Genomic DNA, 17,339 nt, shown 5'->3' with positions numbered 1-17,339 from the left:
GCAACCGTCAGCTTGCAACCAGAAACCGTCAAGACCTGCGGTCGGCAGCTTGCCGGTAAAGGAGCGCGGGAGCTGGAGCCAAGTGCCGGACGGCTACTCCGACCACACGACGAACTCCGGGAGCACCTCTGCCGAATGGAAGCGCGGCCGAGGAGGCCGGGCGACCACGGTGCGCCTCCCCTCGGCGCAAGGGCTGCTCCGCCTAGAGCGGCCTCCGCCGCGGGAGGGGGCACCGCTGCAGCCACCGAGGGGCCACAGCAGGGTTCACAACGTGCTTGCGGGGGCGGCCACGCCCCGTCTTGGGCGGTGGTGAGCCAGGCCCCTCCCGGCGTGCCTTCCTTTTCTTCGCAGCCGAGAACCTCTTCGTCGGCGCCATGGGCGTCACAGCGAGAAGGCGAAGCAAAGAAGAAGCAAGCGGAGTAGGGAAGAAGATGAGCAACGGGGGCTCCGCCCCTCTCATTTATAGCCTCAGGGAGGCCAACTGCCGGCCTCCACGATCACAGGTAATGATGATCTTTCTTCTGCGTGCAGCAGGGTCTCGTCAAGTCGAACGGTTGCCGAGGCAGCGTGGGGAAGCGGAGGCGCCCACGTCCCGTCAATCGTCACACGTCAATCAGGACCGCAGGCGGTTGGGGCCCGCGGTGCTCCGCACTTGCCCTTTGGCCTTGCCTCGAAACCAAGCTCGAGCGTGCCTTGGGCCCGGGGGCTACTGTCGGCATTCTAGGACCAAGGGTGCCCAGACTTGCCTGCCTGCGGGCTTGAGCGTGGCTCCACCGATGGCCTGATACGGCCCATCTTCAGCAGCAGCAGCTCAAGACCCTTGCGAGGGGCCAAGCCTCGCGAGGCGGACGACGCCAAGACCTTCCTGGGCAGCCTCACTAGGCTGGCTCCCGAGGAGCGGAAATCTCTATGCAAGGGGCACCTCGCGAGGTTCACGTGACGTGAGCCATGACGACCAAGGCCAGGCAGGCGCCAGCGGGCGCAGTGTATCAGTTTCCTCTTTCGTGCTAAAGAGGCAGGCACAGGCGAGGAGTCCCAGGCATCAGGCAAATGTTTTAATATCGGTGCAACAAGACCAAGACCAGCAGGACGGTGGGACGAAGGTCACCACGGAGCCCACTGCAGCGTCACCACCAGAGCCTTTGGCAGGCGAAAACCACCTTTTGTCAGGATAGCTTGTACTAGTTGTCCCCCTTCAAACTTGACCGATGTGGGATCCCTTCCCGCCTAAAACATTTGGGAAGAGGACCAGGGCCTCTATAAATAGGACTAGCCACCACCATAGGGAGGGGGGACTCATCTTGGATCAGATCCATTCCATCCTCACATCTATCGGCTCGCCAAGCTCAAGAACACCTCTCCTCCTGAGGCTGTTCGTCCATTGTACTAGTTCATCCATAGCCCGTGAGGCAATCCACCAACACCACACTAGAGTAGGGTATTACACCGCAAGGTGGCCCGAACCAGTATAAACCCTTGTGTCTCTTGTTCCTTGGGTTCATCGAGCTAGGCCGTGAGATCGTTGAGCGAGCGAACTAGAGAGAGTGTGTTCTTCGTGCGCACCCCAGAGTTCGAACCTCAAGGGTTAGCCGGAACCCGCAATCCAACATTCACCATGCGACGTTCCAGGATGATGGCGATCAGAGCTAGCGGTGTGGTTGTCAGGTTTCAAATCTTGGGCAGAACAAAGAAGACCAATGAGTAGTTGGGGGTGAACGGCTTGAGCTGCGAGCCATGGAAGACGGGGTGGATCCTGTTGTCTTGCAGGAGCTCCAGCTTGTAGGCAAGGGCGCCGACGCACTCGATGGCAGTGAAGGGGCCAAAGTACTTGTACGCGAGCTTGCAGCAGGGCTTGCTAGCGACAGAGACTTGGAACTACAACTAGAGCTTGAGGAGGACTTGCTCGCCAACGTCAAAAATGCGCTCAGTGGGATGTCGATCAGCCTGCTTCTTGAAACGGTCCTGGGCACGCTCAAGCTAGGTGCGCAGCATCTCAGTGTGTGTGGCCCAGTCCAGGTCACCGCTCGCCGTGCCGGTGGGCAGCTGGTCGCTGAAGGAGAGTAGGCCGCGCAAATTCGGCTCCTTGCCATAGAGAACTTTGAACGGTGAGCATTTGAGCGAATAGTAGTGAATCAACTTGTAGCAAGACTCCGTTGCGGAGAGCCATTTGCGCCAGTGCTTAGGTCAATCTTGGATGGTGCATCGTAGGTACATTTCAAGGCATTGGTTAATGCGCTCGCTCTGGCCATCGATTTGAGGATTGTATGTCGTTGAGTACAGGAGCTTTGTGATGGCGGCGATGAGGTGCTCGCGCCACATGGCACTCATGAACACCTTGTCACGATCAGAGACGATGGAGTGTGGTACTCCATGGAGCTTGATGATCGAATCCCGGAAGGCCCGAGCCACTTGCGCCGCGTTGAAGGGGTGGCGCAATGGCACAAAGTGGGCGAACTTGGTGAGCCGGTCGACGATGACCATGATTGCGCCGTAGCCCCCTGACTTGGGCGGACCATCGATGAAGTCCTTGGTCAGATCGTGCCATGGCTCGATAAGAATTGGCAACGACTGAAGCTTGCCCGCTGGGTGATGATGGTCATGCTTGGCCTTCTAGCAGATGAGGCACCGACGATCAAAGTCCTCGACCACGCGCTTGAGGCCAGGCCAGGTGAAGAGTTTGCGCACCTGCTGGTAGGTCGTCGCGATGCCGGACTGGCCTCCCACGACACTTTCATAGAGCGCCGAAATGAGCTTGGTTGGAGAGCTGTGTTGGCGCCGATCCAGAGCCGGTCACCTTGGCGAAGGAACATGCGGCCTTGGTCGTCAGGGCTTTGGATCGCCAGCTGGGCGAGGAGCTCTTGTGTGTCGCGTCTGTTTCTCATAGGAGTTGTCTACCTCCTGTAGCCACTGTGATTGGCAGATGGAGACCGCGTCGAGCGCGAGCTGGTGCCCCATGTGCGCAGCGCATTGGCTGCCCCATTGTCCGTGCCCTTCTTTTACCGAAATGTGAACTAAAGGCCGACAGGTTTTGACATTGCCTTGCGTCGGAGCTCTGTGTCCAACTGTTGGTCGCCTAGGGCACACGTGCTCTTGTGTTGGTGGCGATTTCAAATGGCCTGTGCTAGAGATAGGCTCGCCATTTTTTCACGGCAAGAAATTCGTTTACGTAGGTCAATAGCTTCCGGTTCTGATGCCCAATGCCTTGCTCATGTAAGCCACAGGGTGACCGTCCTGCACGAGCACCACGCCCATGCCCGTGTCACAGGCGTCCGTCTAGATGGCAAACGGCCGGGAGAAGTCCGACAGAGGGAGCATGGGCGTCCGAGCCGTGGCTTGCTTAAGGAGATCGAACGTCTCCTGGGTTCGCTCGTCCCAATTGAAGCCCTTCTTGGTCAGGAGGTGAGTAAGGACACCATAGCTGGGGACGAATTTCCGATAGTACTCGGTGAGCCCGAGTAATCCCGAAGCTCCGTGGCGGTGGTTGGTGTTGAAGTGTATGTGTGGATTGCCTAGCCCTTTCCATCAGTTTGGGCTTTTGGTTGTGTTGGCTAGTGTATGAAGCTTAACATGGTATCAGAGCCTAAGGTCTTGAGTTCAAATCATGGCTTCCGCAATTTATCCAAAATTTGTGGTTCCCCCTTTGTGTCCACATATAGGCCTCCTGAGCCATACCTCTGTGTCTATCCACGTGTTGACTTTCCACGTCACACGTTGAGAGGGGGTGTTGAAGTGTATATGTGGATTGCCTAGCCCTTTCCATCAGTTCAGGCTTTTGGTTGTGTTGGCTAGTGTATGAAGCTTAACATGGTATCAGAGCCTAAGGTCTTGAGTTCAAATCATGGCTTCCGCAATTTATCCAAAATTTGCGGTTTCCCCCTTTGTGTCCACATATAGGCCTCCCGAGCCATACCTCTATGTCTATCCACGTGTTGACTTTCCGCGTCACACGTGAGAGGGGGTGTTGAAGTGTATATGTGGATTGCCTAGCCCTTTCCATCAGTTTGGGTTGTTGGTTGCGTTGACTAGTGCATTAAGCTTAACAGTTGGTACGGGCCAGGCATGCATTGCATTGGTCTTGCTGGCGTCGGTGGTGACTCCATCCTTGGAGATCACATGCACAAGTAGTCGATACTCCGCTGCACAAAAGAGCACTTGAGGCCTTGACGTACAGTTCGTGCTGACAAAGAATGGAGAGCACCATGCTCAAGTATTGCTCATGCTCCTGCAGGTCAGTGTTGAAGACGAGAATGTCGTCGACAAATATGATGACAAACTTACAAATAAACTTGGCAAAGGCCAGTGCTGAAGACGAGGATGTTGTCGAGAAATATGATGACAAGCTTACAGATAAACTTGGCGAAGATGGTGTTCATGAAGCATTGGAACATCGCCGACGCGTTGGTGAGGCCGAAGGGCATCACCCAAAAGTGGAAATGGCCATGATGGGTTTTGAAAGTCGTCTTCTCCTTGTCCTCGACACGCATGCGAATTTGGTGGTAGCCCGCACGGAGGGGTCTACCTAGGAAACATAAGATGCACCCGCGGGCTCGTCGTGGAGTTCTTCGATGACCAGAAGAGGAAATTTGTTCTTGACAGTGATCTTGTTGAGGCGGCGAAAGTCGATGCAGAACCTCCAACTACCGTCTTTCTTCTTGACCAGCAGAACAAGAGCGGCGTACGGGCTCATACTGTGCACGATCACGCCAAACTGGAGCAAGTCTTGAACTTGCTTCGCGATCTCTTCCTTTTGAGGAGGCAAGTATCGGTAGGGTCCAGTGTTGATTGGTGGTATAGAGCGGCGGCACGTGAGCCGTGGCTGGCGGTGTAACCGTCAGATCAGTGATGGTTGTGGCGCCGGGTGGGCGACATGGCACCCGCAGTTGCTGCTGCTGCAGAATCGAGCTCGTGACATCCACTTGGGTGAGGTTGATCTGTTTGGCGAGATTTTTGAGCTCGTGAGAATCCTACTTGTTGTAAGCGAGCTGAGCCTCAACGCGTTGGTCAGCGGTGGTTTGATTCGCGTGGAGGGATGGATGACGGTTTCGAGCAGCTTCTTCAACTGGTCAGTGGTTTCCGCCATGGTCGAGAGGACGTGGTGGGTCTGAGCGAACGGTTTGGATGGGGGTGTTGTCGTCTCGCTCCGAACCAGATCGAACCCCATGCAGGATTTCAAGCGATTCACCGAGATGAACCACACTTAACACGGTGGATGTTACCGACTGGTCAAGACAATTTGACAGCGGCGGCGGCGATCAGAGGAGGTAGAAGAAAAAGAATTGGAAGGCTATGTAATGCCTGATGGATTGGGGATCGAGAGGAGGGGACTAGGTGAGAAGAGAGAGGGACCAAGTGAGGAAGCACGAGAGGGTAAGAGCGAGTAGCCGCAACTTTCTTACTGATAAAACCCTAACTGTGGTTTCACGCACGCTTAAGTAGCTACATGCCCTTGGGCCCTCGCAGGATTACATGGCCCATGGCCCAACTCGTGCGCTGCACTAGCCAATGAGTCCAATGTAGGTTCAGTTTTAGAGACCTGAACTGCAGACGTAGCAGGACGCTCCCCGGTGGCATGCACCGCGACGGTGAGGGTTCAATCCTTTCGTCTTGGATGGACAACAGGCTCATCCACCTGCGCCTCCCACCTCATCACCCCCAAAGCTTGTGACCCGAGGCAGCTAATGTTGCTACGGGGGGCACGCGTGGAGGTCAAATGGTAAGGCAGCGCACGCAACCAACAGCCTGAGCTCGCCGGACAGGCTGCTACTCGTTCAACAAGCTTGTGGTGCTCAATGAGAATGGCAGAAGCGGAGAGATTACTCAGTCCTCACTCGTGTTCCTCCAAGGTTCGCTGGAGCTCATCTATATTGTTCACTCAGAAATCTATTTGTCATTGATGCCATGCATGTGTATAACTGTATATCATATTAAATGTTGATCTAAGCCTAATTCAAAGCATATGAAAAAGGTAGGCGTGTCAAATAAATTTCTCCTAGAGGATTAATAACAACTCTTGAATAAGCGGGTGTGGCATATGATGACATATGAGACATGAGGCTCATTGCTGTTATACAACGCTCAACTTGCCATTATAATGTGTAAATCCAATCAGTTCTCTGTGTAAAATAATTAACTTGGTACCAAGAGAGTTGAGGTGTGTGTAAAATCATAATATAGTTTGTACCATATCTGGCGAAGCAGCATAACTAAGTTAGCTGTGATGGGAGGAAATAAACTAATAATTGTCAATGTTATTACTGACCAAGTTGCCCTTCATGTAAGTCTTTAAAACACTCAATATTTGGGTGTAAAAATATTGCATTAATATTATTTTGTTGCCCGTAGCAAAGCACAGGCATTTAGCTAGTGAACATCTTAATCCTGTTGCACTTGAGAGGGGCCGTCCTGTGCCAAATAGCATCAGCCACGCGTTGCATTCGCGAAATACATATTGTAAACAGATTTGGTTGAGAACGACCCATTATTTTCCTGGGAAATACAATGCAGTCGCATCTTCAAAGGATGAGGGGAGGGACAACGTAGAATTACCTCAAAAATGACAGATTGGGTTTCCTTGTCTTCAACAATCAGTTCAAATGTTTCATTCCATTCAGGATTTAGGTTGTCATCTATGACTTTTGTTTTGACCTTGAACATGGGACGCACATACAGGGTCACGTAGGGATCAGATTTACCAATCAACTCCTTGTTCTTCAGAGATGTTGCTTTTACTACAGTAACAGAAAGTTTTCCCTCAGGTTTAAGCTCCAGCTCACTGCAGAGAAAGTAAGTACAACAGTGGAAAATCAAAGAGTTAAAACTCAGTAAATGCCAACAGGATCTTAGACGTATACAAGGAAAGCTTCAAAAGAAATATGCGCAAAGGAGAACAATCAGAAATCCTTATAAGCTAGTCAAAGAAATCAAACCAAGAAATTATGTACTTGTGTCGCAATGTGTGTGCATAAAATGTTTTGCCGTATGAAATACATGTTGGATTGTGCAAAGAATATCTAGAGATGAAGAACAGCAAAGGCATTTCTGGGCACCAGGCAGCCCAGGTCATGGCTCGGGACGTAGAAACAATTCCTTGCCTATATTTTAGATGATACCACGTTTGGCCCTGGGCGCAGCCCATTACCTTGCCTTCTGGCTGGGCCTTCAGCAGTCAGTCCGGGGTGTCCACAATTCCTGGCTACGCCGTTGAAGAACAGTACTTAGTGTCTATTACAGGGGGTGCATTTGAATGAGAACGCTAGATGAAATGATGCTCCGAAATAAAATTTTAAGAACTTCATGGCTGTTGCCCAATCAAACTTACTGGATGGTAGCATGCTAATATATGGCCACACACACTGGATCGACTGGATAACAAAACTCTTGAGCACATCGGCCATAGTTGCCAACTGTTGAATCGGGACAGAGATGGCGGCTTGCACGCCTGTCACCACTTTGGCAATGGCGTCCTGCTTGAGATGGATAGCATGGACATCCTTGCGCAGATCCTCCATGTCACCTTTAAGTTCTGTCGTGTCTTCTCGATTTTGCAACACATCGCCGTTCATGGCAAGAAAATTAGGTATGTCACCTTCATCCACGCACATCTTCGCGCGCCCCATCCTGATCCCGGAGTGTCAGAGGAATTTTACAACCGGTTGCAGAAACCCGATCTGAAGCTCTGGACCCTTCGGGCACCGATGAATCTCGCCGTCACTGTGCAACACCACCCGCTGTAGGACCAGGGATTTTAGCACCGAAATGATGTGTTCCGGCAACCAGTCCTGCACCACGAGCTGTTGCTGAATGGGTCTACCGCCGCCAGCGCCGCCAACACCACCGCAAGAGAGGGTGTGGAAGGTGGGAAATTACTTGCCTCACGCAGAACACTACGCCACCGAGGAGCCACCAGGCTCATGATACCAATTGTCACGCGCCATAACTAGATCGAGGTCGACTTGGGGGAAAGCTAGGGTTCGTAACTTGAGCACGAGAGTATAAGCATCAAATGTTATATGCTATATTAGCTGTAAAGTGTTTGGTAGAAAGAATTCTCAGAAATGGCATACGGTTACAAAGGAGAGGGCTGGCTTAAGAAGCTCAGCTGGCAAGGGAGGAAAGTAAATAGTGACGACAAGGTGAAACGATACAGTAAAGGTAAATAACGATTCGGTAGATGCGAGCAGGGCGAGCCATCGGATCTTATCGCGTTCTTCAATCCTAGCCGTCCACTTGCTGAAGATTAGAACACCCAGAACTGAATGTCTTGCAGCCTGACACCCTCCGCCCCCCTTCAACTGTGAGGCTTAACCCGGAAGCTGCCTCTGGAGGCGGCAAGGAGAGGAGATGAGGAGGGGGCGGCGGCTGCCATCTAGGGTTTGCCCCCCAGCCCCAGGTCACCTGGAGGGGAGGGGGGGGGGGGGGAGGGGGGCTAATAGCTGGAAGCTAATATATCAAATATTTCTACAGTTCCACATCCCAGGCTATTGTCTCATCTTTGTCCTAAGATCCCTCCCTCATTCAGAGGTACAGGGGTCTCTGTCTGGCTCACCTCTGTCTTATCTTTCTCCAACCATGGTTCATAACAGAACTAAGGTTCATACGAGACATACCACTGCAAAACTACCTGCCTATAAATATGTCACCTCCCACTGCAAAGCAGTTAGTTTTACACAACCTTGCAGTCGCAATTTCATCCACATGATTTTCCAGTGGCACACACACAGTGTAGCTGGGGAGCAGGGATCCATTGACCTTCGCAGCAGTGAAATGAAGAAAACTCACCTTGTGTCAACATTGACGCCAAGTGGAACAACAAGCCTGTGTGGCCACTGGAGCATGTCATTGACAATTGAATTGACAGTATCCTAATTGAACGAAGAAGAATCAGCTCTAACATAATCTGTTAGTAGAATCTCGATGTTCAAAAAAAAATTCAAATCATCTTACATCAATCATATCAGAAAGTCCTGGAATAGCAGTCAGACTACCCCCAACAGCCTTCAATGTGTACTGTATTTTAGGCTCTGGCTGAAGCACAAAGAAACCCAATAAACGATTATACAGGAAATGCGCATCTTTGATAATGCAAAAGGTTCCATGCATCAGGAATGCCATTTATAACTTTTCTTGTGAAATGTTGTCGACACAAATATTACATCTAAAAACCTTTCAACTATAGCAGGAGCTTCATAGCATGAATCTTCGTTACCAAATTGTCTCATGGAAATGCCACCAGGATCAACACATCAGACTGGTGGTACCAAAGTTGCCATATAAAAAAACTGGCAGTGTCTAAACTGCTACCATGATATACTGCAAGAAATAGGTTCTCTTTGTGGGTTAAATGTTTTTTTTTACCAGGGTGGGTCAAATGTTAAAGCCTTCCCAGGTTAAACTATGTTTTGGATCCATTCTGAGGTAAGCACTGGTACTATTGCTGCAGGGGAAACAAACTACTACCAATAAGTGCAAGGAAATGAAGCAAATAAATCTTCTCCAAGAAATTCCAATTTTATGTCATCTTAATTACGAAGCAGTCCACAGTTAATAAAAGAGTAGACACTCTGCTTTTGTTGTCCAGTGTGTAAGTTGAAAACTCATCTCAGTTAACATTATACTCTTTTTCTTCCTATCTTCAATTCAAAATCAGATGTTCTCTTGTGTGAAGCTACGAATAAAAATATACTGAAGAAATTGCCAGTTTTTGTATATTTTTCTCATACAAAAACTGCTTAGTAGTAGATACATGCCTCTGCGAGGAGAGCAACGACAACAGCAGAGATGCAGGGAATCTCTTCTGATAGTTGAAATACGACACGAACAACGGTAAAGACCTGGAGATCCTTGAGCTGAGAGATGGTTCACAAAAAAGTATAATTAATAAGAACTCACTCCTACAAGGTTAACCACAGTAAAGACAGAGAAACAGTCAAAACCTGAATAGGCAGTGATGCAACTCGAGCATCAACAGCAAGGATTATGCTTGGATCACCACCCCAACGGAAATCTATATCCATTATGATTTGGCCTGGCTGAAGATTTTGGATACGGATGCCTTCACAAAAAATAACAACGCATGATATCTTTCAGTCATACTCCCTCCATTCCACAATGTAGTGCTTCCTCTATCCACGTGTTTCAACTTTGACCGTAAATTTAACTACCAAGACCGATTGCGGCGGGAGCAAAAATTATATCAGTGAATTCGTATTCGAAAGAAGTTTTCAATTATATAATTTTTTCTCCTGCCGCAGTTGGTCTCGTTGGTTAAATTTATGGTCAAAGTTGAACCTCGGGAAGCGCGGGCGCACTATATTTTGGAATGGAGGGAGTACTTATTTAGTACAGAAGCAACGAGATTAAAATTTAGCTTAGTGTGGTATGAGTAAACGTGGAACGTGAACTCATATAAATATAAACATGAAAGAAAAATAAGGTCATTAACATCACAACTGGCCGGAATCAGAGTAATAATCTCAACTGAAGAACAACTAAAAATTGCATCCCAAATGCACCAGTATCTCATACCAAGGTTTCTTAACATGGTCCCTCTTACATCCTCATTTCACATGAGAGGCAAGAGTATATAATAGATCTGAGCCGTTGCTTCCATTAAGTAGTGGGTCTGAGTAACTCTTACCTTCTTACCTCCCATGTGAAAAGAGGAGGTAAGAGGGACCATGTTAAAATTGCTTTTACCGAGGTAACATTTTTCTTTGCTGACCATAAGTTAAAACGGGTGGAACAGCATTCTTGATTCAGGGCCTAGCGCAGCAAGTATGAAGGGGGGGGGGGGGGGGGGGGGGGATGTTTGTTACTGAATAGGGGACAAGCATCTATCTTGCCAAGAGTGAACTCAAGAGATTGTAGAGAGGTTTGAGGTAAGAAATGCGGTTGGTATATTTTATGAGTTCAATCATTTGAGGCAAAGAGGAAGCCTACAAGAGTACAAGTTGCGCAGAATTGCCTGAATTGCAGGCTGCCTTCTTGAGGTGCAAACCTTATTACGACGACTGTTAAGTTATATACCATGCATAGATGTTAGGCAATCTCTCACCTTACCTCTCTAGCCCATTCTGTTAATATTCGGTTGTTCTGATTGACTATTCTTGCCTTGCAAGGCACCTTGTACAAGCTATACAAACATACGAGAACTGGACGCCCCAAATCCCTTCTCCTTTGCATGGTATCGGCCACAGACTGATCCTACCTCCAGCTATGCCTCTCCCGATCCAATCTCCCATGACCACCATAAACACCTCAGACGACTCAGTATGCATGTAGAAACCGTTTCGTTTGGGTGGATTTCATGCCGCCGCAGCACCCCGACTCGCTAGTGGATCTCACGCCACCGCAGCCTAGCCTCCCCCATTCCCTTTGGTTCCTCGCTGCCGCCAGAGACTGGTGCCAGAGGCAAGCCCGGGGTGCAGCCAAGGAAGGTGGCGATGGGGAGCATGTTGTGCGCTCGGGGGTAGGCTCCTGGATCAATTGGGGCACTGCTTGGCTCGGCGGGTGGTGTCTGATCTAGATCAGGACACCTCCATTCCTTCCCCTGCTCTCCGGTGTGATTCGTATGGATCTGGGTCGCAACACTTGCCGGTCCTCGATGCGAATGTTGCTGGATGTGGGGATGAGAAATCCCTCACCAGCACTGGTCAGCCGCGACGGCAGCCACACCCAAGGGCGCTGTTTTTCCTCCATGGAGACGTTCGTCAGTTCTGCTACTACCTCCATCCCATCATTTGTCTCTCAGATGAAAGCCCTAACTGCGGCGGGCAAGGACGGCGCCTTCGGAGTCGTTCCCTTCTTGAAGGCGCCGCCTTGGGAGATAGGTTGCTCGTGGACACCATTGGGTTGGCATTGGTGGCGATCTGGATCAGGAGGTGGTGCGGTGTGGCATCTACCGCGTCAGTGACGCGGTCTCGGCGGCCTGGCGCAGCGGGGTCTCGATGATGGGCGTGTGTTGATGGACGCGCGCAGGGTCGTGGCATTGTTTGGTGTCGTGGTGGCGTCGACGGCGGTTGGGCCTGGCAAGGTTAATGCATTGATCTCTCTAGAAATTGGGATGGCAGAAGATGGAGCGTGCGCATACGGTGCACGCTGAGGGTCTGCTAGAACGGTTGGTGATCTCTGCTCGCCGTGGGGCGGCTTGGTGGGGCCACCGGATTAGATGGTGCATGGTAAGGGCACATCATCAAACTAGTAGGTGTAGCGACTCTGCTAGAACGGTTGGTGATCTCTGCTCGCCGTGGGGCGGCTTGGTGGGGCCACCGGATTAGATGGTGTGTGGTAAGGGCACATCATCAAACTAGTAGGTGTAGCGACTTTGATCCCCAGGAAGGTGGTTTTGGGTTGATCCATGTATTTATTTTGTCAAACTATGTTGAATAATACAATAAAGATGGATGTGTGCGTTGCTCGATGCAGAGGCTGGGGGTTATCCTCCTTTTCAAAAACAAAAACCATGAACACCTCATTTACCATGGGTGTGCTGTCCTCGCCCGCCCGGCTCTACGCAACGACCGCGGCACTCTCCTCCGCCATGGTCCCGGCTACATCGTCGGCCTCACTCGCCGTCAATGTCCCCGACATCCTCTACCTCGAGGCCTCCACTTCTCGAAGTGGAGCATGCTCATCAACGTCCTTTTCGGCAAGTACGAGCTCACCAGTCATGTCTATGATGACACCCTGGCTGCCGAACTTCTCCAAGGTTGTATGGCCCCATCATCAAGGATGTCTTCGACATCATCATGGTGGAGAACCAACCGCCCATGAGGCATAGACGCTCACCCACGCCTTCTAAGTCGGGGCGGAGTTGTGTGTTCTCACCCAAGGCAATCTCACCATCACCGCCTAGTGTCATCTCCTTAAGTCGTTCTATGAAACACTTCTAGACGTCAGGCAACCCATGACCGACCAGACGCTCATGCAGGACTACCTATGTGGCCTCAACTCACGCTTTGCTGACGTCTCGACCCTTGTCACCGTTTAGGTTCCCTTCCCTACCTTCATGCAAACCAGGTCGCTCCTCCTGCTATGAGAGACACAGCTCCTCCACACCGGCTAGTCGGCACCACAAACAGCTCTCTACGCCAACTATGAGTATGGCGCCATTAGCGACTACAACAACGACCAGAACTCCAGCACAGAAACCACCTTAAGAAAAAGACTACCTTAAGAAAAAGACTGACAACGACAACTTATGTGGCAACGGTGGTGACCGCACCCCAGCAGCAGCAGCCGATGCAACACCGACTCGCGCATCTCCCCGGTGGGCGTTAGCCCCTAGCTCAACGATTGAGGTCAGCACAACCTCCCAAGGTATGTACACTGAGCCGTTCAGCTGACAGTCGTAGATAAGCTCACTTCCTTTTCTCCTTTCTCCCCTCATGATCTCATCTCCTCTAATCCTCCCCTCCAGATGGATCCTTCTACTCAACCTACCAACCTAAGGGCACAATTGTGGAGCCATGTTACAGTTATAGAGAAATCAGTTGTTGTTCCTAGCTTCTATACACTTTTTTGGAGAATTAAGAAAATAGTAAAACATATCCCCGTATTGGTGCTTTTCCAAAATGGTGAATTTACGTATCCGTATCAGCCCGATATTGATACACATATCTGTATCAGTGCATTCTAGATACTAGAGAATCCGAAAAACAAAAAATGAGACCTTCGATCTTTGGCGAGACATTTCCAAGAGAGAATTTGTTGAACTTCAGAGATTTTATTCCTGGAGGTCGATAATCATCTAGCAGGGGTTCAACAGATTCCTTAACAACTGCAGTTGCAGCCTAAACCAAAAGAGAAATATAGTTAGTACTTAGTAGTACACACATGGCATATAGACATTACTGTAGAATAAAAAACAGAAAAAAAAACCTTAGGTGCACAGGAATACGGGGTTGTATTAAAACAAAGAATACAACCATTCGTCTTGATCAACACATTCATGCTATTTACCAGTGGCCAGAAGGAAACGGCTTAGGACACCATTTCACTTTGTGGAAACTATAAATATTTGAAGTATATTATTTTGACATAGTATCCATACATACAAATATGATAATTGGTGTGACCAGCACCAAAGTTGAATCTCCAAACAACATTTAATAGGCTCTTAATAGCATAGAAGGTGCTATGTTCATGACCGTGATCATCAAGTCTAGGATGCAAAGATTGAATAAAGAAGGGATACTCCAAATGCCAAAATCATTTTGTTACACTCAGTAAATCTTCGCGGTGCAGCAACAAAAGTGAGAGAAAATTTCAAGCTGTTTTGTGCTAGTAATAGGAAGTTAACAACATAATCAACATAACCAAAAAGAATATCAAACATACCCCATGAAATGCCAGGACTGGAATGCACAGAAAATTAAAGAACAACCAGTCTGTAGTTCAACAGCTTGCTGAAACAACATACACTAAGGGACCGAAATTGCTATAAAGGGACACCACATGTCCGTTACTAGCAAGCAGGATTTTCCAATTGGCAAAGTATTTTATCATTTACGTTACTCTAAATTTTCTTAAGAGCCAAAAGAAAATCTTACTTGTGAAACAAAAGGCCAAAGTTTGCTGAGATGCTTGTTCAGCCATTTCACCTGTGGGGACAAAAAATGTAGGCAGAATATCCATTGATCATGTTGAGAAATGAAGTAAGCATGAACAGTTTCTCATAAACTAGCTGCGCGTACAAAATTTACTAAGCAGAAGATGATAGAAGCTCCACCTCACAGAAATGTCCTCGTCTTTAGGCAAATACAAACCAACAATTCTTGAGCTTTAAAATATTACCCCTTCATGTAATTACTGCATGTTAGCCTATCATGGTATATTACTTTATTAAAAGTCTTTCTATTTGGGCATCATTGAGTGAGTCAGTGAGACGATCTAGCTGTCGATCCAGATACGTTTGATGTAAGATCCTTACGTTCCTTCTTTTTCTCCTCTTCTTGAGCTCCATCAAGAGATTTGATCATGTTCACTAGACGGATTTATTAGTGCCCTCATGGAGGCAGTAGCAAGGTCGGTTGTAGGCATGCAGGCAGTAGCAAGGTCGGTTGTAGGCATGGAGGCACAGCGCACCATCAGCCATGGGCGGCAAGTGATGATGGCCTAAGAAAGGAGTGGATATTAGAGTGGGCAGGGCAGCACCGGCATGTGTAGGCATTGTACGAGACGTGGTATGGTAGTGCAAGGAGGTGGTGCGGTGCGGTCAAGGTTTTTGTGCCGCGGAGTCACGTCGAGTCACGATGCCTCCAGCTCAGTGATTAGCCTGATCTTGTCAGTGATTAGTCACCATTAATCGCCTGGTCACAACCTTTTGCTGCACCGGCTCGGCGATTAGTCGGCATCTAGTGGGCGAGTAAAAAAGCTTGGGTGTGCACTCAGTCCCAGGTGGTGGGAGAGTTCTATGCAAATGCATAGAAGAGAAAGGGGGAGTGGTGAGGTGGTAGGAGGATGATGCCTCGGGGGGAGAAGATGGGCAAGGGATTGAAGAGGACTCGGAAGAGAAGGAGATCCAAAGATGCGGAAGAAGTTGAATTTGACAGGGCGCCCAAACCTTCAGTGATTCAGACATCTGACACCTTTTTCGAAAAGGAGATTGAAACTCCGGCCTCTGCATCAATGTGATACTCCCTCTGATTTGAAAAGTCAAACTTTGACCAAGTTTATAGAGAAAACTATTTGTATCTACAGTACAAAATACATAAAATATGGAACTACATGTTATGATGAATCTAATGATATATGTTTGGCATTCCATATTTGTGAGGTTTGACTTTCAAAACATCTGTATGCGCACGTTATGGAATGGAGGGAGTACATAATATCTAACAGGCTTCAATAGTAATTCATCGAGGTCATCAAACAAGAAAATCGTACCAGACCTGCCTAGGTCCACCTACACTTGCATCTCGAGATGCCTACATGTACATATAACTTAAGTGAAGAAAAAACCTTTCCAAGACAGACATTCCAAGTACTACAGTCTACCACTCGTGAATCCAGTGGTCAAGTCCGTGAATTCTAGTTTCTCTTGTATGTAGTCCCTCTGTAAAGAAATATAAGAGTGTTTAGATCACCAAAATAGTGATCTAAATGCTCTTATATTTCTTTACGGAGGGAGTAGTTAACAAACACACGACTAAAATCGCACTAAAGACAAATCAGTTGAACTAGTGCTAACCTGCTCATACTGTGGGAAGGATATCCACTCGGGGAAATTGTCGCCGCAGAGCTTCTTGAGGTCCTCCCTGCCAAGAGACCCAAGGACCTTGATATCCGCAGCCTGTAAATGTTCGCTTCACAAATAAATGAAAAGTCGCAACCGCAAAACGAGCTTCGCAGTACGCCTAGCAGTAACCGCGAGCAATCCAACTGGAGTGGCAAGAGGATTGAAGATGGCGCTGGCGCGCGTGAGACCGGCCGAACCTTGGCGACGCGCTTCCTGCTGCGCCGCTGCATCACGCGGCTCCACCCGGCCATGATCACGACGCCGACCACCAACCCCATCACCACCCCCGAGATGAACCCCATCGTCGAAGACACCTGAGAGACTTGGCCGCTCGCCCGCCGCCGGCTACCTCCTCTTCACCTGTGCTCTAGATTCGATCGAGGAATCGGGGTTTACGAGGGGTGGGGCGGGGGTGGGAGGTAATTGCGGCCGTCGGTGGTTGCTAATTAAGGATTATACGCTCGGAGCAGCGGTGAAATAAGTCAACTTGTTGGAGAGGAAATGGATCGGTTTGATTAGGACAAACGGCAACTATCGCACGGAGTGACGAGGGCCGGTCCGCCGGAGCGGAATCCGAGGCTGCCTTCGCCCCTTTAGCCTGTTTGGTTCAGTTTTTATCAATGGATTCCGCTGTCACACAGCAGAATCTGAATCAAAAAACAAATCCAGCAGAATCCGATTTCAAAAATCCATTATCAAAATCTGAACCAAAAGCGGAAACAGCCTAGGACGTGTTTTCCAAAATCTGATTTCGCTGCGAGCCAAAATCTGAAAAAAACTGTATCAGTTGGTTTGCTTTTAGAAATCCACAGCCGAACCAAACAGGGCCAATTGTCTCCTACGACTACTCATAGTGGGAGTAAGAGCAACTCCAATGGGGCGACCCATTTCGTCTGCCCGCATCCGTTTGGGTCGACGCGGACAAAAGTGGGCCCAACGCGTCGACCCAAACTCAAATCGTGTCCGCCTGGCGTCCGCGTCGACCCATTTCTGGCCCAAAATTGCGCTTGGTATGCGTCGGCGCGGAGGCGAAGTGGACACGCCGCGCGTCTCCTCGCCGTCCGTCGCGTCCCCACTTGGCGGTCACCCAACCGCCACCGGT

General features: G+C 49.3%; 1 protein-coding gene across 1 annotated transcript in view; it reads right to left on the bottom strand.

Moving 5' to 3' along the window:
* LOC125537071 (calcium-dependent lipid-binding protein-like) overlaps positions 1 to 16,808 on the bottom strand; it is a 37,730-nt gene extending 20,922 nt beyond the window's left edge. Inside the window, exons 1-9 of the mRNA XM_048700362.1 lie at positions 16,435 to 16,808; positions 16,190 to 16,291; positions 14,550 to 14,600; positions 13,670 to 13,790; positions 9,933 to 10,051; positions 9,747 to 9,845; positions 8,944 to 9,024; positions 8,779 to 8,861; positions 6,547 to 6,772 (exon numbers count right to left, since the gene is read on the bottom strand). Coding sequence (XP_048556319.1) covers positions 6,547 to 6,772; positions 8,779 to 8,861; positions 8,944 to 9,024; positions 9,747 to 9,845; positions 9,933 to 10,051; positions 13,670 to 13,790; positions 14,550 to 14,600; positions 16,190 to 16,291; positions 16,435 to 16,539 — 987 coding nt within the window. The 5' untranslated portion in view covers positions 16,540 to 16,808. The remainder of the gene's footprint in view (positions 1 to 6,546; positions 6,773 to 8,778; positions 8,862 to 8,943; positions 9,025 to 9,746; positions 9,846 to 9,932; positions 10,052 to 13,669; positions 13,791 to 14,549; positions 14,601 to 16,189; positions 16,292 to 16,434) is intronic.
* Positions 16,809 to 17,339: the final 531 nt, after the last annotated feature.

The sequence above is a fragment of the Triticum urartu genome, chromosome 2 (assembly GCF_003073215.2).
Source record: "Triticum urartu cultivar G1812 chromosome 2, Tu2.1, whole genome shotgun sequence".
Taxonomy (NCBI): domain Eukaryota; kingdom Viridiplantae; phylum Streptophyta; class Magnoliopsida; order Poales; family Poaceae; genus Triticum; species Triticum urartu.
This window is presented reverse-complemented; position numbering and strand designations above follow the sequence as displayed.